The sequence below is a fragment of the Schistosoma haematobium genome, chromosome 2, assembly GCF_000699445.3.
Source record: "Schistosoma haematobium chromosome 2, whole genome shotgun sequence".
NCBI classification, from domain to species: Eukaryota; Metazoa; Platyhelminthes; class Trematoda; order Strigeidida; family Schistosomatidae; genus Schistosoma; species Schistosoma haematobium.
This window is the reverse complement of record NC_067197.1, coordinates 8,829,982-8,853,833: the sequence shown is the minus strand read 5'-3', so window position 1 is coordinate 8,853,833 and position 23,852 is coordinate 8,829,982. Positions and strand designations below refer to the sequence as shown.

Genomic DNA, 23,852 nt, shown 5'->3' with positions numbered 1-23,852 from the left:
TTAATCGTTTTTCAATTTTATTTTGAACTCGTGATTATCGCCTAACATTCGTTTGAAAAAATTCCCAAACCAGCTGATTGATTGAGTTAGTGATTTGTAGAAAGTAAATACAATATCTATTCAACGAACAAGTAAATGATGGTTTTTGTAGTTCATATCAAACAGTGAACGTAGTTAGAAAACTAGTGAACCTAGGACTTTCAGGGCTCACAGGAAGTATTTAACATTACGATGGTTAAGTTAGCATCTGTCTGATAGCTTTCATTCTTACCAAGAGCTTATGTGAAAGTCAGTAAAGACTTTTAGGAAATTCACGAAGTGTTAAGAAGTATTTCGAAAGATAAACGATAGGAGAAATAGATATTTTCCACAGGATCATATGTGTAAATTTGAACCAAAGACAGTGCAAGAATGACCCGAAGTTAAGACAACAATTGACCTGTTATGTCGACGAAAACACTGAGCTTGTAAATTTCCTTATGCCTCTCAATCAACGATCGGTGATCAACCAATTTTTACAATAATTAACCATGTACACTATTTTAGCAGAATGTGTAATCATAAAGTATCCAATTAGCATAACATTTAAGGATGTCTTAAAAATGCTTTGAACTTTAAAAATGAAGATAAGCGAAATTTATTAATATAAATCAGAAATTTCAATAGTTGAGATCATGAGTCAATTGAAGCTAGAACACCATGGGAAACCTGGAAGCACTGGACGGCCGTTTCGTCCTAGTATGGGACTTCTCAGCAGCGCGCATTCACGATCCCGCTCCTAGCGAGGTTCGAACCCAGGACCTATCAGTTAGACATTAACATCGTTGGATGCTGGCCAGCTCAGTGGTCTAATGGTTAAGTGCCTGGCGCGAGACTGACAGGTCCTGGGTTCGAATCTTGTGGGGGGTGGGATCATGGGTGCACACTGTTGAGGGGTGCCATACTAGGACTAAACGGCCATTCAGTGCTTCCAGGTTTCCCATGGTGTTCTAGCTTCAATTGACTCTTGAGTTCAACTACTGAACTTACTAAAATCTCCACGAAACCGCTTCTGATAAATCAGTAATATTTTAAGGGGAATATGATTGTTTCTGTAGTTACTAAACAGACAAACAAATAAATTGTAATAAAGTAGAACATATTGTTATACAAAATAAATTATATTTTAATAAACTCATTTCACATAATTACCCTTCCAATGAATATGATTATTTATCAATATCTAATGGAAGTTATATTACAACGTAATTTATTCATTTTTTGATGAAATTTCATCTATGAAAGTAACAACATCATTGTAATCATTCTGTAGATTGTAATCTAAGCAAAATTTCAAGTAAATTAACAAATACAATGGTCAATTATGGTAACTTATGTATAAATATTCTTTAGTAAAATATCTATATATATTCACAGCCATTGAAAATAGAAAAGAAAAACATGGAGAGAAAAAAGAACGGAGAAAACGTTTCATTACAATCGATGAATAATAATGAAATATGAATTTTGTTGAAAAAGAAAAAATCATGCCCATTGATTTATGTTACAATATTCTATGTAGATAAATGATTGGATCTATATAGAAGAATTGACGTTTTATGAACTAATCAAGTAACCTATTCATTTCATTCATATTTAATGTCACTTATCAATGTAAGTAATGTAAGGAGGCAAGTTTATAAGATGGTTTAACAATATGAAAGATGAGTAAATATGATATTATAGTTATATATCATGAGGAGTATTAAATATCCCAGAGTTTATTCTTTTATTTAACCGTTGAAAAGAATAGAAATTCCATTTTAAAATAAGTAAATAAACAAAATATAATCACATGAAAGAAATAATGAATTAAAAGAATAGATATACATGTATTAATAAATGTTCGAAAATGAAATAACTCCACCCAGAGCCCCATTGGGGCTACTACTGGTCCAAAGTCCGGATAAAGGAGAAGGGTTGGGTTTGGAGGGGGGGGTTGTGACCCCATCCCATAGAAAATGAACTCGCTAAAAATACGCTAACCAGAAAAAATTATTCAATTTATTCTTGATTGAAATGCTTATATTTTTTTCAATATTTAAAAAAGAAAGAAAAAAAGTAAAAAGAGTGAGAAAAGTTACAACAACAACGACTACTACTACTACTATTACTAGAAAAAAATTTTTTCTAGAGAATTATGAGCAAAATCAGGAATAGAAATCACCACAGACTAAGCACATCATCATGTAAACTGACGACAATATCAATGAAAAATCAGTCGATTTTTCGTTTTTTTAAGATATACGCAAAACTGACAAAGTTGATTAGTGGTTATTGTTATCTTTTTTGTATTTGGAATACTTTACTTAGGTAGATAAAAGTAACTATGAATCATAATGATGGCTGAGTACTTTACCTATCCTGTTCTATTTTAATGACAGTATTAAGACTATCCATGTAGATAGTCATACGATGGTGTTTTTATTGTCAGTAGGAGCAAAAAAAGGAGAAAAAATGTAATTCAAGATAGATAAGACTTAGGAAACGTCTTATCGGAGTAAATCTAGAATACACAAATTCATAACAAGCTAATGACTAATTCAGTTTATGAAATAAACTGTGTGTTGCTACATGATTATCTAAAATGGATTCGAAATAAAAAGAGTCAATAGGGAGAAATTATGGTTAAAAATGATTTTAAAGAAACACACCGCTACGACGTTAATAACAATAGAATTCAAGAATGATGATTATGACCATCTTGTGTTTCATGATAAAAAAATTTTCCTTTAACTTCACCTGTAAACAATGTTTGTGTAGTTACACTATTCATGGATTTTTTCTCTTGAATTAGTGTGGATGATAATAGACACTGACATGGACAACCTGGTTTATGAGTCGGTAGTTTATATAATTGTCTTGGACTGTCACCATGATCGGTTTCATGTTCAGAGTAATTTAAAGATACTATTGTCGATGGTGGTTCCAGTTGTATACCAGACATAATACTAGGTATTTCAGATAATGTATTTAGATCGGACAGTGATTCATTACTAATTGATAAACTACGTTCATGGTCAATTGGATTATATTGTGATAATAACGATAGACGATGATGATCTTTGATATGATTATACTGATTATTATTATTGTTACTATGATTCACAACAGTACTATTAGTATTACTATTGAGCACATCTGAATTTGTACATTTTAACTGATTTGTAAACTGTTCAATCTCCCAAACATCAGCCATACGTACATTAGCAAACTGTTTAATAATAAATTCATACTCTACTGACATATTATCTTCATCAAATAAAGACTTGAGTGACTGATCTCTTTTATTTATTGGATCATCGTTCAATTTATTTTTTTTGGGATCTATTATTTCATCAGAATTATCTAAACCGGAATCAGGATCATCATTAAGTTGTTGATGATGATGATGATGTTGATGGGATTGATTATCAGAATGTTGTAAATTACTGTTATTATTATTATTAGTATTGTTATCAGGATAATTGACTTTAGCTAACTGATTAATTATTTGATCAGTTTCTTTCCAAACACATGTAGCACGCCATTTTGCACGAGAATCTTTAGGTGCTAAAATAGCATTGAAATAAACTACTTCTTTAATCTAGAAATGAAAATAAAATAAGACGAAACAATGATAGTTGGTAATAATTAAAACATAAAATGTGATATAACATAATTATTACTGTCAGTTATTATTTATTTGATCAAGTCATTAATGAACTCTGTTTTTTATATTTATTTTGACTTAGTGGCTTAATAGTTCAAACGTTGGAAACTAAAGAAGAGGAATACTCTTATAACAAAAATACGACAGTGATACAGATACTGCGTGTGGAGAAATATTCATAGCAAATAAGTTAGTGTGTAAGATTGAAACTTAGCACTGTTAGATATGAGTGCATTCGCCTTGGTTATTCTTTTCTAAACCTAGACTTAACCATAAACGGTAAGGTTTTATCATAAAGTGATGAGATTGGGATACAATTATTCCCACGGTTTATCCTTCTCAGAGCAGGTCTTTATATCTCAACAACTTTTAGGTCGTAAACGTCATAGCCTCCTAGTCTCCAAACAAAGAATTAATAGTCCCGAATGGATCTATGTGACAAATTTACTCCCACAACAACTTTTGAACTACATTAATCCAAACAGTTTAAACTCATATATCTGACCCTTATAAGTAATATCTCTATCTTTATCAGATCTGATCATACCTATCAATCGACATGTTTTCTGGAGCTACTTTTCAAATAAAACGTCTTATTTATTTACAAGATGCATACATCTAGCTGTAATTAGTTTTAAAGCATACTATCATTAATAAACTTTTGTTAAGACAGATTACAACCAAGATATTTAATAATTTTCATCTGAGTTGATTAGACAATCTAACTGTAGAAGGAATAGTTTTGTATTACCTAATGTTTTTTCATCCATGTTTATTGATTGGCACTAACACGACTCAGTGAACAAACAGGAGTATATATATTTAATTTTCAGTGACAAGCACCTTTTTGATAGTATTAAACCTAAGTAAATGGAAAAGGTTTCGGAAATGGTTGAAACACAATGGTGCAAAGTCAACTGTGGCGTTCATTAAGGTGCTGTTGCGTTTTGATGACTATTTAATGCTTACACAGCATATTAAGTAACATGTGTGTTCACTTCTAATAAAAGAGAGTTCGCTTGTTATTATTTGGTTTTGGAGTCACAAAGCGGATTTATTTATTTTTATGAAGCTGGAAACTACTAATTCAAAAATGTAACACTGGGAGAATCAACATTCTGTTGGGTTTTATAATATATGTATTAAAAAGTGAGTATTAGGTGCTATTTAGAATTCTTGACTGAACGTTTAAAATCACTGAAGCATAGTCTGACTTTTCATTAAGTATCAAGCGGTATCTCAGTTTTAAATTAGGAATCCTATAGAGTAAGATATCTTACCAAACAATAATCTATTTATTGAAATTATTATACTTCTATTACATATTCCTGAATAGAGAAAGATGATAATGAACATTTTAAGACGGAATCTAAATACATTATTAACGGGAACACTGATCCAGTCGTTTTACATACTCAAAATTCCGATGTCTTCTAATGAAGTTTCGTTTATTATGTACTTTTTTATATGGTAAGCTATGAAGAGTAAACCACTGTTTCATCTGAAGTCATAATGTAGTAAACAAGAACACGAGTGGGGACAAAATTACAAAACACCTCACTAAAACCTGAAAACCATTCAGTTAATACTTAATTTGCAAAATATCAATCAATTGTCTCAAACTTGACTGTTTCTTTTGCAATTATCAGTCCATCGTCTCAGATTCCATTGTTCTTGCATTTCCATACCAATTGTTTTCCGTCCCCGTTCTTTCCTTCTCGGTCTTCTACTGTAATACATTCTAGTCCTGACGGTCGTTATATTCCACTTATGTGGATATAAGTAGCTCAAACCACAATAACACTCAGTTACTGGTTGTAACGTCTGAACCTTCATATTACCTAGTTCATTTTAGACAGCCATATAATGTCTTCAGGTAACTTACAAGAAGGTGTGGATTAAAGTCAAGTGCATCGATTTGTATTAAGTTAAGAAATGTTCAACACGATATACCAAACGATTCATCGAGAAGTGTAGATCGATAGAATAACATAAGATATCGAACTCCGAAGAAGTTACACTTTAAAGAGATAGAAAAGATGTTTAGGGACCTTTGCTAGACAGAAACAGTCCTACAGCAATGAGACACAAAATAAAACTTATTATAGGATTTTGTACGATGCGTTTTAGAAACAAAGAATATTTGAGCGAATAATTTTTCAAATAACTTCATCATCAGGCTCTATAGTTATAAGACCATAACTATTGTGATATTTAACAAAGGCCAAAATAAGGCATGTGTTAATTAGTTTGGCAATGTTATATGTTGAATTTACGAGTCGATCTAAGCCAGACCACCATTGGAAACCTGGAGGCACTAGACAGCCGTTTTATCCTAGTATGGGACTCTTCAGAAATGCGCATCCACGAAATTTGATTTGTATTGAAGAGGTGGAATGCTATAGAAATGGGTATAATGACCCGTCCAAGTATTCTTTCTAGAGATACTTCATTTTATGGAGCCATCTATCCTTCTGGAAAGTAGGGCATCGGGAAAAGTTATACTATTATCGTTCTCCTCTTTGCTGGTGAATTTAGTAAATAGGTGGACGTTATCGAAACTGTTCGACAGTTCTTGTATGTCGATACTTTCGTCATACACGATTAGTGTGTCATCTATGTATCTACAGTAATAATTTGGTTTATGTAGGATGTCTTTCAACGGTCTATTTACCAGTTTGACTAGACAAATATTAGCGAGGATCGAGCATAGGGGTTATCTCATTTCTATTCTATCTGTCTGTCTGTAAAATTCATGGTTGGACATAAATTGTACATTCACAGTGCATTTCAAGGGAAGCTCCTTCGTTTTATTTATGGGGGTCAGTGTCTCTATTTTCATTTCTAGCAGTCGTTAACATGTGTAACCGATGGTTTCTGTCAGAGGAATGTTAGTGAACAAAAATTTTATGTTTAGTGGTAACATAGTTTTGCCTCTTATATTCATACATTTTACTGTATCCATGAATTCAAATATGTCATTCACGTTGTACTTAACCAAATCTTGGTGTAGTGGTTCCAACAATCTCACCAAACATTTTGTTGTTGAATAGTATGGTGAGTTTGACATGTATGGAGTTAAACGTAAAGGGACCTCTGGTTTATAAACCTTTGGTAAGTCATAGAGTCAAGGGGTATTTGTTACAGATGACTTGACCCCATTATAAGTATACTCAGAGATGTTTCAAAAGTTCTATTGCCGTAGTTATTTGAAGTTCGGTTTTTCATTGAGGCTTTCATATGACCCAAGCTTTCGAAATTTATTTCAGTCACTCAACAGGTATTCAGCTTATCTATCCAATCGGCCTTGTTAGAATGACAGTGCCCGGTTCTTTGTCTGATTTAGTGACAAAAATGTGCTTGCTTGATTTTATTTACCGGATAGCTTCTCGATGTTCGTCAGTCAACATACTCTTTGTGTGACGCTTGTTATTTTTAAATTAATTACACCGACCAACCAGTGTAGCCTTGAACCCTTCATATTCGACCTCTACCGAGAGCATCAATTCCTTTGTCCAGGTAAATAGGTTCTCAAAATAAACATCAGTTTTTAGTTGATCCACAGGTCATAGTCTATCACAAAATTTAGGTTTTAATGATAAAACTTCTAGTTCAGTCCCGTCGAGATTAACAGAGGAAAAAAAAATAAAACACACCCCACAGTCGCCTGGAAAATCAATTCTAGGTATCTGCTTGTCTAGTCCTTTGATATATTTCAGTTGACAGGTTGCTTTTTTGAAGACTGATACTCTTGCCTCTTCATAAACGCTTTTATGCATGATAAGAAACCGGTCCATCTACAAAGTAATCTTTTGTGCATGTTATAAACAAGACTACCGGTTATACATCTAAGATTTATCCTATTATACGCTTGTAACTTTTCAAAGTGTGACAACTGGAAGTAATAAATCACTCTCTTATAACCCTAACTTCTTCGGATAGGCAGACATCGATTGGCGTATAGTTGAATACCTGAATAATATCAGTGTACTGTATAATGATATTTATTTTTTGAGGAAACGAAAAATAACTTATCAAAAATGTGTTACGGCGTGATAATTACGGATCTGTAATATAAATAACTAACTCGTGATAACAACTAAACCTATGATAAAGTATTAGGCATTGACGAAAAGTTAGTTCTTGACCAACTGCTATGATCGATCCACATAATAGATCTAGGTAGTGAGCAGAGAAAAATGTATTAAATTTGGGTTAAACAATTTCAACCAATGTCTTTAAACTAGACTGAACATGAAATAGTGGAAAATTGTCATAATAACCATGTACAAGAAATATCAGTAAAGCGTACAAGATCAGTAGTGTTATTAAATGGGAGTTACAACATTCAAGCAGATTATAATCATCAGTATGAAGTACATAAAATTATTCATTTTATTCCTAATGACTAATATAAAAACACTACAAATCGCAAGCAGTGACGTGAAAAAGGCGACGAATTAAAAATAATTTAATTTAAAGCTCATATGCTAATAAAAATGGATAAGAGATTTTACGTAACATGCACTTGAAACAATATGTTTAACAAAAAACAAGAGATAAATGTTTCAAGAACAGCAGTCCTCACTAAAAAATAGGGGCGAGTTTAGAAAGACCACCTCATTTTATTCGATGATACTTCACAAACCAATAAAATATGGTGTGGACTGTTTTTTAATCAAGCTTTTGTATCCTTACTAACACATTCTCAAAACTGATGGCTTGATATTTCAATGAGCAACTATATATGAAAAAGCTGTTAAGAGCGCATAAGTGTTTTGCAATCTATACTACTTTATGAAATTTAAAAGTAACTAACAATTATCGTTGTTACTAATGGATTACATGCTAAACGTCAAGTAAATAGTTGTTCATTAGGACGATATTAATGAGGTGTTACAGAACACTTAGTTGTGACTGTTCCGAATTATCACAGTATTGGAAGTTAGAAGAAACCTTGGTACAGAGATTTACACAAACTTGTTGCTAGTTTAGAAAGAAAACAAATTTAATATAAACAAGTGGACAGCTCTAAAATTTAATTATCATAAAGATTTGGTCTAACTATATATTTGAAGTATTTATTTCTTAAGATAACAGCCCCAGTTAAGTTGACTGGAGAGTAGTGAGATCAAAAACTCTAACTTTTGAATCTGATACTGAACTTTTACTTCCAAATGCATATTAATTTGGTGTCACTAAGGTTATTGCCTCGGCATTTCGAATTATAAAATTTGATAGATGAGTGAAACGTTTATGCAACGTGAATCATAAAAACAGAGGACCTCCTTGAAGCATACATTTTCAATGCCAAAGATACAATTTAAAAAGTACATAACCAATACTATGGAATAAGAATAAACTACCCGCAGGCCGAAAGTAATTGTTCCTGAGTTCTGTGTTCACATTCACCTTTCAGTTCTACAACATGAAGTACTTGAGGGACATGGAAACATCAAATATCAGTGACATTCATACTTTCATAAGTACTCGAGTTTATTCTGTTCAACATCAACCCACTTCCTGTTGCCCTTCTCGTTCGCTCCTTCTCACAAACTCCATCTTTCCCACTTGAAAACAGCAATAACAGATAGATTTTACAATATGTTATCTCTGTTTTTTGTGGCGACATTTCAGACCATATACTGAAGCTCTCAATGCTCAGTAAGATCAAACAGTAGTATCCACTAGCCAGTATTCTGTGATCGAATTGTGTTTATTTGCATGATTTCAGTCAGCAAGCATAAATAACCAGAATGACTTATCCTTCACATTTTTGCGGATGCAGTAACTTTCTATGGTCATCAAATTTCTACACATGTATAAGATTAAACTCAGAAGCAAAACTAGCGCTTTTGGATCGAATTTGAGAACCACATGTGGGTTTTTAAATTAATCTTTACAATAATCGGGGAATGTAATGATTCTTGTCCAAAGTATGTGTCTAAGATGTACTTAACTTTGAGCCTATGTACTGCTTGTGCCATTTCCCACCATTTTCTCACTCACTCTAACGGTAGTGTATGTTTTGCATAACTCACGGGCATATATAAACATCAACGATTTTATTTTTGAACGTGTAGAATTACGTTTAAGAAACGTCTGTTTCTACATGGTATTATACAATACCATTTTCGATTACTTGATATGTAAACTAAACAAACAACGCTTCGTGGATATGAACTTAGTCTACTCATTAGCTCTCATAACTTTATGATGGGAACAGAAACTTAAGCTTTACGATGTGGGCTGGTGACAAAACTGATCGGAATAGTATAAAATCATTGTTTTTAAAACTATATAATTGAAAACGTACTGGCGAATCAATCAGTAGAAACATAAATATACTTCCCTAAAATAGCACTGCAGAAATGAAGAAAAGTAAAATAGAGTGATTAGAAAATTTCTTAACTAATAATTTCCTCAGATTAAACATTTAAGAAATGATAAAAACATCCTAGATTTAACATAAGCTGTTTTTTTACTTATTTATCAGATACTATCCAACATGATAAGTGTGCTTTCCAAAGGGGTTTGTGAGATATTGAAAACTCTAGCTAGACAATGCTCAAAATCGTAATCATCAAGATATACTCATTCAACTTCTGTTGCATTCTTAAATATCATTCACTATCAGGTTGTATTTCGGCTCCTTAAGATATTGGCTTAAGTAATTTAGTAATTTAACTAGCATAGAATGAAGAAAAACCAACATATGAGGATGCGCAAATACTTACCTTGAAATGTTTAGTAAGGTCTGTAACATTCTTAAATAGCGATCTGTCGAAGAAGACATGTTCGTGAAATCCGAGATCAATTATTCCCCATAGCCTGTTTACACAAAAGATGCAACCCTTTTGAGAAACTATTAGGCCACTAGAAGAATCATTTATATGCCTTGAGGCAACAAAAATATTAAGTTTGTTTGTGTAGTGTACTGCGACGACACCGGTAACATCATCAACAGTGAATATCCTGTTATATTTTTTGAGAAACTCCGAAAGCTCGATCTGAGTCCAACCAATACAATTCCTCACCAAATCAGGGGCATTTGAAAGCTCTGCAAGTAATCTTGAAATCATAATTTCATCCTTTAGGTTATGTTTTATGACGTACATTACCCAAAATATAGCTTTGCAGTCGTCTAAACACACAATAATATTATCTTCACTTTGCAATTTAGGTGCCGGTTCCTCGTGGCCAGTGCGGTGAAGACTGAAGAAATGATTGTCTGTACGAGAACAGGGAACAGCTATCCGGTGTAGATCATCAGGAAAATGTGATGACAGTGGCCGTACTCCTTTCTTTTTATTAATAGATTGTTGAGGTGTGCAGGAAACTACTTTGGTCCTGTTCCTTAATCCAACCAGATCACCCTGAATTTCAAAGATGAGTGAGTGCCGCGTCAAAAAATTAAGGAATTCGGACTGTGGTCCCACACATAGTCTAATATGAGGAGATGCCTGTGATAAATGTCCAGCCAAGTTTTTTATTGGGACCCATCTTTCTGGTTTTCTTAGCAACTGTTCTTGGAAATATCGAACGGCTGAAGCTTCTGACTCTATGGTGTATTTACTTCGGATATTTTTTGAATTTTTAAGAGAAGTATTATTGCAACGACTATTATACTGATGTGAGTAGTCCCTTTCATTTTCTAAAGGGTTGCTAATATCAGTAAGACAAACGAAATTATCAGCAACATTAAAGATTGTTGGGTTAGATAACAAAAATTTCTCGAAACTGTGATGACTTTTCCCAACACCATGTTTAAAATCAGAAACTTGGTGGAATTTGTTACACATTAGTACCCACAAGTCTTTAATGCTTTGAGTTCCACCATATTGTATTAAGAATTCAAGAGCAGCCAAAATATAGCCTTCTGACATGGTACGTGGGGAAGTCTACGAGGAAGATTCAACAAGTGTAAATGCAAAAAATATTTAAACTCGTAGAAATTCTTGAGCGTTCAACTCATTTGAACATACAAACAAACAAAGTTCCAGTAAATGTGAATGAATAACAACAAATGAAATCTAGCAACATGATAAATCCCTTATTTCGTGTTTTCAAATACAAAGGAAGGTCGAAGTAGGAGGTAGCTTTATTTTATGTCTCAAACATCGCATGTAGTGCGATGAGTGCAAAGGCTGGTACCACGAAGTTTGAACGAATCCAACGCCTGTGGCTTCCAAACAGTTCAGTAAAAACGGTTGCGTATGGCTTTGTCAGCAGTGCTGTTCGGATGCAAACAGCTTGCTAATCGAGGTCATCTCATTGGTAAATGCTGCAAAAAAGTGTTTTGGCAAGCGTGATCGAGACACATCGAACAGTACTCTCTGTCGACACGCAAACTGGTGTGAAGCAAACTCATGCGAATTCGAAAACAGCTGACTCACATCGACTAAAGGAGGAAAAACAGTCTTCAAAGAGGTCTGTCTTACCCAAAAACTCAAGAAAAGAAGTTTCTTCTGTCCCCAGTCTTCTAATTGGTATCCAGTAGAAAACGCCTAGAAGCCGCAATCGCAAGGCTCGATCGGTTTCTAGCGGGAAACATAGCCCGACTTCCCAAATCGTCGACAACCTTCCGGAATCCCACAGTACGTTCGACGCGACTGTGGTTGCTTCTCCACGTAACGCTGACGAATGGGTACAGGTTGTAAAGAAGAAACATCATAACGACATAATAGGGGATTCTGCCCCCATAAAAGGAGTCGAGAAATCGAAGGCTGATCACAGTGACAGATCAGTTATTTTTTATAGAATCAAGGAGAGTGAATGCTCTGAACCAAAAACTCGTTTTGAGTATGACATTGTGCTGATAAAACAGCTACTTAATCAACTCATGCCTCAAAATATGACCGGGGTCACCTTGCTAAAGGTGTACAGACAAGGTAGTCTAGCGAACTTAAAGTCTAATAAATCCAGGCTGCTTAAGATGGTATTCAATTCTTCGAATGAAAGTGACTTAGTTTTACAGAATGGACACAAATTAAAGGATTCAGGAGTTTTTATCCGTTAGGACTTGCAGTTGGCAGACCGTGCAAAAAGTCGAGAAGCCGAAAAAGAATTAGGTTAGACGGTGGCGAAAAGTACATAAAAATTGTAAATTTTCGGGTCGTAAGGCTTCGACAGAGAATGCTTCATTAGCCACTCTGGATGAAGCACGAAGCCACTTAAATGGACTTCGGATCTGTTACACTAGTCCCCTAAGCTTACTCAATAAGCAATCGGGACTAGGTGTACAGATTGACTCCACAAAGCCAGACATAATCGCAGTCACACAAACCTGGCTGACACAGGCTATAGATAGTATGGAACTTGATTTCGAGGGTTTTACGTTAGTAAGGGCCGACAGAACACAAAAGCGCAAAGGAGGGGGGGTAGCTCTATTCATTAAGAATGCTATCCCATTTGCCATTATCGATAGTGTATCCCATGAGAGTGGGACGTGTGAATTAGTTAGTCTTCGCTTGAAATGCAAGGGACGAGAGCTGCTGATTGGTTTGGTCTATCGCAGTCCAAGCTGTGAGGCAAATGAGATCCTGTTAAGCAGTCTCAATACTTGGTCCCAAAAAGGTCGATGTCTAATCCTAGGGGACTTCAATGCACCTATGGTAGACTGGGAAAATCTGCAAACCAAATCGTCGGAGAATTCTCTCGAACAGGAACTAGTTGATGGGGTTATCACATGTGCTCTAGTGCAACATTTGAAAGAAGCGACTAGGTACGACCCGAACACTGAATCATCCTTATTAGATCTTATATTGTCTCACTATGAGGATGACATTGCAAACCTCCATTACATGCCACCCCTAGGTAAAAGTGATCACGCAGTTTTAACTTTCGACTTCCATATAACTGTCAATCACGAGTACGCGTTAGCTCAATCCAGACCTAACGTCTGGAAGGCAAACATACCAGATATCGTGCACTCAGCATCGTTAGTAGATTGAACAATAGAGCGAGAGTCCCCAATCGAAACAGCTTGGGACGTATTTCGAAATTTATACTTAAATGTTACTGCACCCCACGCCCCTTGGACTATACCAGGGGGGCCGAGAGACTCTTCACCATGGTTCAATAGGGAGGTCCTTCTCCATAAGAGAAGAGAAATGTGGGATATATTTAGGTTACCGGGGACTGATGAGACAAAATCTCAGCGTCGAAAAGCTCGGAATACCTGTACCCCGACCCTCCGTAAGTCTAGAAAGTTGTACGAAGAAAAAATTGTTAAAGAATCCATAGGATGTCACAAACGCATGTATTCCTATATAAACCAAAGGATAAAAAGTGGAGGATTTATTCCTGCACAATAGGGAAACAGTACTGACGGATCATTAGTGGAGGGCGACTTTGGTAAGGCTCAAGTGTTCTGGAACTACTTTAGCAGTGTATACACCGTAGAAGCACACTTCCTGTAAGCGCGTACAAATCTCCCCACACATACATTGGATAGCGTGGCCATTAAAGAACTCGATGTCTTTGGTCTGCTAAATAAGCTTGACATAGGTAAATCCACGGGGCCCGATGAACTGCATCCTAGGCTACTGAAGGAATTATCCAACTTCGTTGCGAACCCTTTAAGCATATGCTTTAATCTATCCGTAACGCAGGGTTGTTCACCAAAAGACTGGAAGAACGCCATAGTAAGTCCTGTCTCGAAAACAGGTACGGAACATAAACCTGAGAATTACCGACCCGTTAGCCTAACTAGTGCGGTTGTTAAAATCTTAGAAAAGATTACTCGGAAGGAGCTGTTTAGGTGCCTCGATGAAAACTGGATCCCTTCGGAGAAGCATCACCGTCTCAGAATGGGTCATTCTTCTTTCACTAACTTATTAGTCGCTCGTGAAAGCTTGTGCGCACTTTAGAACCAAAATTTACCTGTAGACGTAGCCTACATTGATTTCAGCTAAGTTTTTGACAAAGTTCCGCATAGCCGGCTGTTATATAAGTTAAGAAAAGTCGGGATTGGAGGCAATCAATTGGTGTGGATAAAAGAGTATGAGTGAACTCAAAGTTATCTAACTGGGAAACTGTGCTTAGTAGAGTGCCCCAGGGTACAGTTTTGGGGGCCAGTGTTATTCCTCTCGCATGTAAATGACCTTCCTCGTCTCTTATCATCATCGGTTTTGCTATATGATGACGACGTCAAGATACGGAGAACGAAAAGATGTCAGGGTGATAGCTTAGAACTCCAAAATGACCTGTAGTGACCGACTTTTATCAAAAGAACGCGATGGGTTTAGTGGAAACAATCATTATTATAACCAATTGTACCAGTGATTGTTTTATTGTGCTCGTTTGTTTAACTGTGCTAAAGACAGCCACATTACTACTTCATTGATTGTGACCTTGCACGGGTTCGGTTACGCTCGGTAACCACGCTTGTACTTCTTTGGCACGATCTCGGTATCCTTTCGATACCACGAGATCGTCAACAAATACATCTCCACTACAGCCATCAACTGCCTTCTGATATTTGGCTTACGCGGGATTTTATCGGTTAACTGGCACGTAGTCTTCTTGTAGTAGAGTTCATGGTCAACCGCGACTCGACTCCATGCTACAATTGGTGGACCCAAAAGTGCGAACACTTCTCAACCTCTGATCAAATCTTCCAAAGAAACCAATTCCGATGAATCTATTACTTATCTATCCACGTATGTTGCAGATTTTTATGTTGATATTTTTCAATATATAATATTATGGCAACAACTTGTGATGACGGATAACGATAACAATAGTATTAGTATTACAGACTCCGACGTACGCGTACCACGCCGATTGGCACCAGACAAATTAGCCTTCGCTAAACGTGAGTTTGACAGTTTGCTAGCTACTGATATTATTCATCTTTCTCACTGTCCCTGGGCCTCACCTCTTCATATGGTGCGCACAGTGGATGGGTTAGCTGGAGACCATGCGGCGACTACCGAGCATTAAACGTAGTTACACGCTTTAACGGCTATCCCATCCCCCACATACACGACACCACGGCATCGCTCAGGGTCACAGCTATCTTTTCTAAGATCACTCTGGTACGAGCATATCATCAGATCCCAGTCGCTCTTGAAGATATTGAGAAAACCGCTATCACGACTCCTTTTGGTCTGTTTGAGCTCCTACGAATGCCATTTGGATTACGGAATGCTGCCCAAACTTTCCAATGGTTTATCGATAGCATAGTATGAGACTTAGATCTTGTTCATGTCTATATTGATGGCTTGCTAATCGCATCATCAAACGTAGATGAACATTATCAACACCTTACACTATTATTCCAACGTCTCTCGGATAATGGAATAGTAGTCAACCCAACCAAGTGTGAATTGGGCAAATGGGAAATAATGTTTCTGGGTCATCAAGCAAGAGGGTATTTTACCTTGTGAGGATAAAGTACGTGCAATAAGAGAGTACAACGTGCCGTCCTCACTCAAGGAACTGAAGGCATTTCTCGGCTTGGTTGACTTCTACCGATGTTTCATTTCACACGCGACAGAAGGGTTACGATCATTAACCGACTTACTTCGCGATAATCCACGCAAATTAGAATTGAGAGATACCGCACGCACTGCATTTTCAGAGATCAAAACGGCTCTGGCTCAAGTTGTACTCCTCGCTCATCCTGACCCATCAGCCACGCTTAGTATAGCGGTTGATGCATCGGATTTTGCCATAGGAGCCGTTACGCAACAGAACATCTCCGGAAGTTGTCAACCTCTTGAATTTTTCTCACGACGCCTTACTCCCACGGAGATGAGATATAGTGCTTTTGGTCGAGAGCTGCCAGCAGCCTACTGTGCCATCAAACATTTCCGGCACGCAGTAGAGGGACGCCATTTCATCTTATTCACCGACCACAAGCTTTTAACGTATGCTATGCATACCAAGTCTGACCACTACTCACCTCGAGAATGCAGACATTTGGACTATATCTCTCAGTTCACGACAAACCTTCGTCACGTTAAAGGCGAGTCGAACTATGTTGCCGATGCTCTGTCACGTATCCAAATGAAAGCAGTTACTTCACCGGTTCTCGATGTTCCTGCTATGGCTGCCGCCCAAGCAAACGATCCTCTTTGTACAGAATCCCCACAATCTACATCCCTTCAGTGCCAGGAGGTACCACTAGCTACCAGCTCAGGTACTATCCTATGTGATACTTCTACCGGTCTTCCCCGACCCATCGTACCCTCTGCTTACCGTTGTCTCGTCCTCGATCCCAGGCATGGATTGTCTCATCCAGGTATGGCAGTTACATTACGTCTCATCGCTGCACGATACGTCTGGCCGTCCATGAGTAAAGATGTCAGTATGTGGCTGAAGCAACGCTTACAATGCCAAAGATCAAAGTGCGCAGGCACGTAGCTTCCCTCATCGGCACGCTTGCTACGCCTGATGCTCGCCTCGATCACGTCCATAAGACGTTGTGGGACCATTGCCAACATCGCACGGGTATTATCACATACTCACGTGCATCGATCGTTTTACAAGATGGCCTGAAGCTATTCCCATCACGTCTATCACGGCGGAGACAGTTGCTCACCGCTTCGTAGAACGATGGATAGCGCTGTACGGTTGTCCCTCGACTGTCACGACTGACCGTGGACAACAATTCGAGTCCGTATTATTCTCCTCGCTGACCCGGCTGCTTGGTACGGGACGCATATGCACTACCGCTTACCACCCAGCATTGAATGGTTTAGTCAAACGGTTTCGCCGCCAACTTAAAAGTGCTCTTTGGGCACACGAAAACGACAACTGGTACGAAACCTTACCGCTCGTCCTCTTAGGTAGCAGGACGAGCTTGAAGGCAGATATCCAATGTTCCGCCGCTGAACTTGTATACGGCACAACATTGAGTCTGCCTGGGGAATTCTTAACACTACGGAGCAGTAACGATTTCGGCAAATCAAACCACATCCACCGACTGTCTGAATTTATGCGAACACTGTCTCCGGTGTCAACTCGAATACAATATCGACAGGTCGCTCTCACTCGAGAATTATCTACCTGTTCACACGTTTTCATTTGAGTAGATTCGGTACGCAAACCTCTGCAACGGCCTTACGAAGGACCTTTTCACGTGATTTCTCGTCACGAAAAGGCCTTCAAGGTTGATCGACATGGCCGCGTCGAGACCGTCAGCATTGATCGTCTCAACCCAGAACACGTCGATGACAGGGCCCTACACGATAACTTGAGACTCAATGCTAGACCTATCAAACCTAATGGCGGGATCCTTACATCTACTTCAGGTCCCACGCTAGATACATCAGAGACCTCATTCTCATGTCTCGGTCAACAGCACGCGTCATCTGCACCATCTACGGACGAGACTTAAGTCTCACGTCTAGATCAGCAGACCACGCCGCCCTTGACTTCAGATGAGATTGCGGGCTCACGAAATACGAACGAGACTACCGTCTCACGTTCCGGTCGCCGAGCACGCTTACCCATACGCTTTCGCGTCTAACCACACAGTCAATAACGGATGCTGTGTAGGACTATCCCTACACTACATGCATGCTACATTTTTCTCTTTTTTTATTTTTTTGTATTTTGAGCCCACGCTGCAGGCCATACTCCGTTTGGTACCGTCGACTTCAGTCAACTTCGGCGAAAGCTGACCTGATCGCCCACGCTCTTGTCAACGCACGCAGTCGATGTTCTGGTTTCGAATCTGCCTAGCATATATTCGGTTTCGTACTTGGTTGCTATGGTCGCTTCCGGTTTCTTGGCTCAACGTGGTTTCATCCTACGTCTGCAGCGTTTTCTGGCCCGTATCACTACGAGCGCAATCTTCAGATCCTGGGTACAAACCACTCTGGTATGGTATGCTAACTCGAGCAACAAATACAGCACACTTCTGACGCCGTTCTCCGTGAAAGACCTTCGTTGGCAACTTGAGGATCAACGATCGCTTCCTGTTCCGCCAATCCTCTCGTCCTACAACCGCACGTTTGCCGATCAGTCCCACGAACCAAACCGCCAATTATCGAAAGTGTAAACCCTTTCTAGTGGCGGCTACTGTAGTGACCGACTTTTATCAAAAGAACGCGATGGCTTTAATGGAAACAATCATTATTATAACCAATTGTACCAGTGATTGTTTTATTGTGCTCGTTTGTTTAACTGTGCTAAAGACAGCCACATTACTACTTCATTGATTGTGACCTTGCACGGGTTCGGTTACGCTCGGTAACCACGCTTGTACTTCTTTGGCACGATCTCGGTATCCTTTCGATACCACGAGATCGTCAACAAATACATCTCCACTACAGCCATCAACTGCCTTCTGATATTTGGCTTACGCGGGATTTTATCGGTTAACTGGCACGTAGTCTTCTTGTAGTAGAGTTCATGGTCAACCGCGACTCGACTCCATGCTACAGACCTGAAGGGATTATCTGAATGGTCTCAAACCTGGCAGTTTCCGGTAGATAATTACAAGCGTGTTGTGATGCATATCGGTCATCAAGGTACAGATGCATAGACAATGAATAACACTGAGCTACCTGTCGTCCAGACACATAATGACTTAGGAGTCATCGTTAGCCAAGACCTCAAGACTACTGCACATTGTCGTGCAATAGCCGCCAAAGGCTTTTAGAAACTTATGGTCAATACGTAGGGCTTCTAGTCATGTCGACGCCAAAACGTTTTTGACTTTGTGCACAGTGTTCGTACGTCCTAAACTTGAGTACTGCATACAAGTGGCTAGCGAAGTTTCCGTATGATGCTAGACTGGCCAAGCTAAACCTTTTCCCGTTGTCACATCGTAAAACTAGAGGCGACTTGATTACATTTTTCAAATTGCTTAGTGATAAATTTGCACCTGATATGCCCTCATTTTTCTTGTCTTCCAAAACAGAATTTACGAAGACACTCCAAAAAGGTTCACAAGCCCAGAACAAATTACTTGTCAGCTGACTATCAACTTTCCCATCGAATCATCAAGGAGTGGAATTCATTACCTCAGCACGTGGTTGAGGCTCAATCCGTCGACTCTTTCAAAAGAAAGTTGGATCAACTGAGAGACCAGTGTTGCCAGGACTAACACAGGTCATCAAGCCTCCTGTCCTTTCCAAACTGGAAGTGAAACTGAAACAACAGAAACAGATGACAGACAGTAACTTAGAGTGAACTTTTGATTTGCAGAAGCCTGCATTCATTTGTCGAACACTACAAAGCTTTGCATTGATCGTTTAGGACGCTATAAAGATAAAATTTTAGTTATTCATTTATATAAATACTATGATCGACTGCACGTACTTTGGAAGATATTAATAAAGTTTACTACCACTATCCAATACTCAGAAGAATTCCATGTCTTATAAATAATTATCATGGGAAAATGGTTAACAATGTTATCCTGGCTTTTTTCACTTAACCCTTACGCGATTTCTTTTTTTACTGAATCTGTATATTAGTCCTCAAAATAAATAACATGTGAGTAAGCTATTGATGCTAACCTTTTTAAATACATATAACGGATTCTCGACTGAAAGGAAGCAGCTAGATATTCACAAAATTTTACGTCTCAACTCATTGCGGAAACTATTTTCTCCAATAACTGTACAGTTTAGACATAATGCTCTGATTCAACCGCCTATAATATACGTGATTCTGTAAAAGCCTTTATGTTAATACACGCTTACACGATTCATCTTGGATTTTGGACACAATTTATCCCGGCCGTTTCCCACATTCTGCAATCTATACACATGACTATAAGATGTCTGTATAGCTGTACGTTTGCGTCTATATGCTCATTTGCGTATTTCATTTTTATGTGTCTACTCGAGTTTTTTGAACTGGATAAGTGCATTTAATTTCTACGAACAGCACTTTTGTCTGCGTTGTAGATCATGAATGCAGGTGAGATGATTGTTGGCTTACATGATTTGGAAGTGGATGGCGTGACCAAGCAAGTCACACTTAATGTTTATTACTAAACCCCAATTGGCATTCCGCTGCCAACTTCCCACTTCTGATTAGTGTTACGTACTACTTATGTCTGTCTATATAAGTAGCGTACATCACAATACCTAGTTTGTTTAACTCTGCCATTTATGTGAGCGAATGTATTTCGTAATACAAAGTTAACTGAGATTGCAGGAGATAGTTTGTAGTGACTGGTCCTATGTCGTATTTGGCTTATTAATTCCGTTTTTTCGCTAACTTGGATTAAGTCGATAGCTATATACGAGGATAGATGTAAGATCCAAACTATGGTTTGGACTGATGGACAGCTGTCTGGATGAGTTAGATACGCGCCCTCGCACGTTTGAAACCAAAACAAAGTAATTGGGTAAGATGACGGTTCTATAATTTACCATAAATTTAAGTGTACATTATTACCTAAACAAATATAACCACTCAGCTATCCAACCAATAATTTTTCAATTGATCAAATCTAAATTACAATAAATAAGAAAGTTGATAAAGGATGCAAGAAAATTACCAATGACCACAAATAACTGTTATTCTATCCTGTCTGGATAGATCACGTACAGATTCGTTCAAAAAGTAATAATTGGTCGCTCTATAACACAGAGTGTTTTCAATTCTGGAAGAGTGCTTCAATTCACAACCAAAATGCACAATTCCAGTCAACACAGGTCAAGCAGTCAAAAGCAGGAACAAACCAAAACGGCTGCCGCCCAGACTTAGCATAAAGTAAAACAACATAAGTGCAGTTCGGGAAGAAACACGGGGAATTAGTGAAGGTGTAGTAAAAACGAAAACTATAATAAACTACAAATATTAACAATTCAAATGTAGTCAAAAAGTTAACAATGTACAACTAAGAGGATCAGTAGGAACGAAGTGCAAGTATATACATGAAGGGATTTTCACAAACACACAAAGCATTCAAAATGGATCTTACATAGTTGACATGTATATTTCAATAACAATAATCAAACGATCCAATTAGAGTCAGATAAAGGTCCACGAGATTGAGTGATACGGATGTCCGTAATTCTAAAAAAACTTTGCCCGAGAGTTAAACAAAAGTACATACATAATAGCTGGAACGAAGAATGTAAATGGTTATAGATATGTGTCATCCAATCTGAAACTATAAACTTGTGAGCAAGAAAACGCAAAACATATAACGTTCCAGAAGAGCGGTCTGAATGCTTGAACGGCTCAAAATGATAAGTTTATGACCGCGATATGTTCTTTGCTCTTTCTCTTTTCCGTTTCCTTTCATAAATTCAGGTTGGAACCTACCTCGTTATGCAATTTACGTACTACATGTTCTGTCCACTTCTATCATCTGTACCTAATTTTCTCTTCATCTGGAAGCTTGCTTGTTTTCTCTAACCGTAGGTTGTTACTGATGGCATTGGGACAACGAAGATTGAGTATCATGCATAGACAACTGTTTATAAGTACTTATACTTCTTCAATGATGGTTGTAATAGTTTTCCATGTTTCAGCTCCATACAAACAAGGAAGTGAAACATGGGAGCTGACATGCAGAAATACATGGAAGACCTAGCAACGACAGCGGAAAAAAGCCGCAACAGGAGGAAATATCAAACAACTATATGATACAAAAAAGAAACTAGCAGGGGGATATAGTAAATCAGAAAGGGCAGTCAAGGTAAAAGAAGGCAAGACAATGACCATGGTTCAGGAACAAATAAACAGATGGGTAGAATACCTCTAGGAACTTTTAAAGAGGCCAGCTCCATTAAACATACCGGACATCAGGGCAGCATACACAGACCTTTACACAGATGTCACTCTATCAATGACCGAAGAAATCAGGATGGCCATCAGACAAGTCAACAGTGGGGAAACAGTAGGACCAGACAGTGTACTAACTGGAGAAGTGAATCAAGATACAATTAAGATACAACAGCAAACATGCTCCACATCCCATTCAGAAATAATTGGAAATAGGGAAAATTGCTCGCAGACTGGAACGAAGGACATCTCATCAAGATTCCAAAGAAACGAGATCTGAGCAAATGTGAGGACTATAGAGGAATCACTCTACTATCATTAACAGGAAACGTTTTAAATGTAGTGTTAAACCGGATGAAAGGCACATTGGACGCCCAACTTCGAGATCAACGAACTGGATTCCGTAAAGATCGGTCGTGCGCGGACCAAAACGCAACACCATGGATAACTGTTGAAAAACTAGTTGAACGGAACTCATCACTATACATCAGTTTTCTCGACTATGAGAAGGAATTTGACAGTGTAGACAGAAGAACATTAAAGGAACTTCTTCGACACTGTGGTGTTCCTGAGAAAGTCATCAATGTCATACAGAATTCATACGACAGACTATACCACAAAGTGGTGCATGGACGACAGCTGAAAAATTCATTTGAACTGAGGACCGGAGTCAGACAAGGCTGTCTACTCTGTCCCTTTGCTCTTTCTTTTGGTGGTTGGCTGGATTATGAAGACCTTGACATCTGTCGAGAAGCACGAAATGCAATGGACAGCTTGCATGCAACTAGCTGATTTGGACTTCGCAGATGACCTAGTTCTTCTATCCTATACACAAAAACAAATGCAGATGAAGACAACTGGTGTAGCAGAAACCTCCGTATCAGTTGGCCTCAACATACAAAAGGGAAAAAGCAAGATCTTCAAACACAACACGAAGAACAACCAAGCAATCACACCTGATGGAGAAACTCTGGTAGACGTAGGATATTTCACGTACCTGGGAAACATCATCGATGAATGAAGAGGATCTGATGCAGATGTGGAGTTGAGGATTGACAAAGTAATGGCCGCATCTCAATTGCGTTATTTCGGGGATTCTTAGTTCATACTACAATTCAAGTAATTCAAAATACCAAAGACACTCAACTTCGAGATCAACATGTTCAGCTCAAAACAATTGTCTACCAGTCAATATCAAAGTGAGGGTCTTCAATATGAGCGTCAAGACAGTTCTACTGTACGGAGCTGAAACGTGGAGAGGTACAACAACCATTATCAAAGCAGTAGAAGTGTTTTTGAATAGTTTTCTACACAAGATACTCAGTGCCAATTGGCCGGACAGCATCATTAACACCCAACTTTGGGAGAGAACAGACCAGCTTCCATATGAAGAGGAAGTTAGGAAAAAACTTTGAACGCGGACAGGACATGCAGATGCTAGTTTGATGCAGATAAT

General features: G+C 38.0%; 1 protein-coding gene across 1 annotated transcript; it reads right to left on the bottom strand.

Annotated features, from left to right (window-relative positions):
• Window positions 1-1,144: 1,144 nt before the first annotated feature.
• Window positions 1,145-11,577, bottom strand: MS3_00006147 (uncharacterized protein; the record flags this gene model as incomplete). The annotated part of the gene is made up of 2 exons (XM_012940977.3): window positions 1,145-3,625; window positions 10,429-11,577. The coding sequence occupies 2 exons, from the start codon at window positions 11,575-11,577 to the stop codon at window positions 2,720-2,722; spliced, it is 2,055 nt and encodes a 684-aa protein (XP_012796431.1). The 3' UTR covers window positions 1,145-2,719.
• Window positions 11,578-23,852: the final 12,275 nt, after the last annotated feature.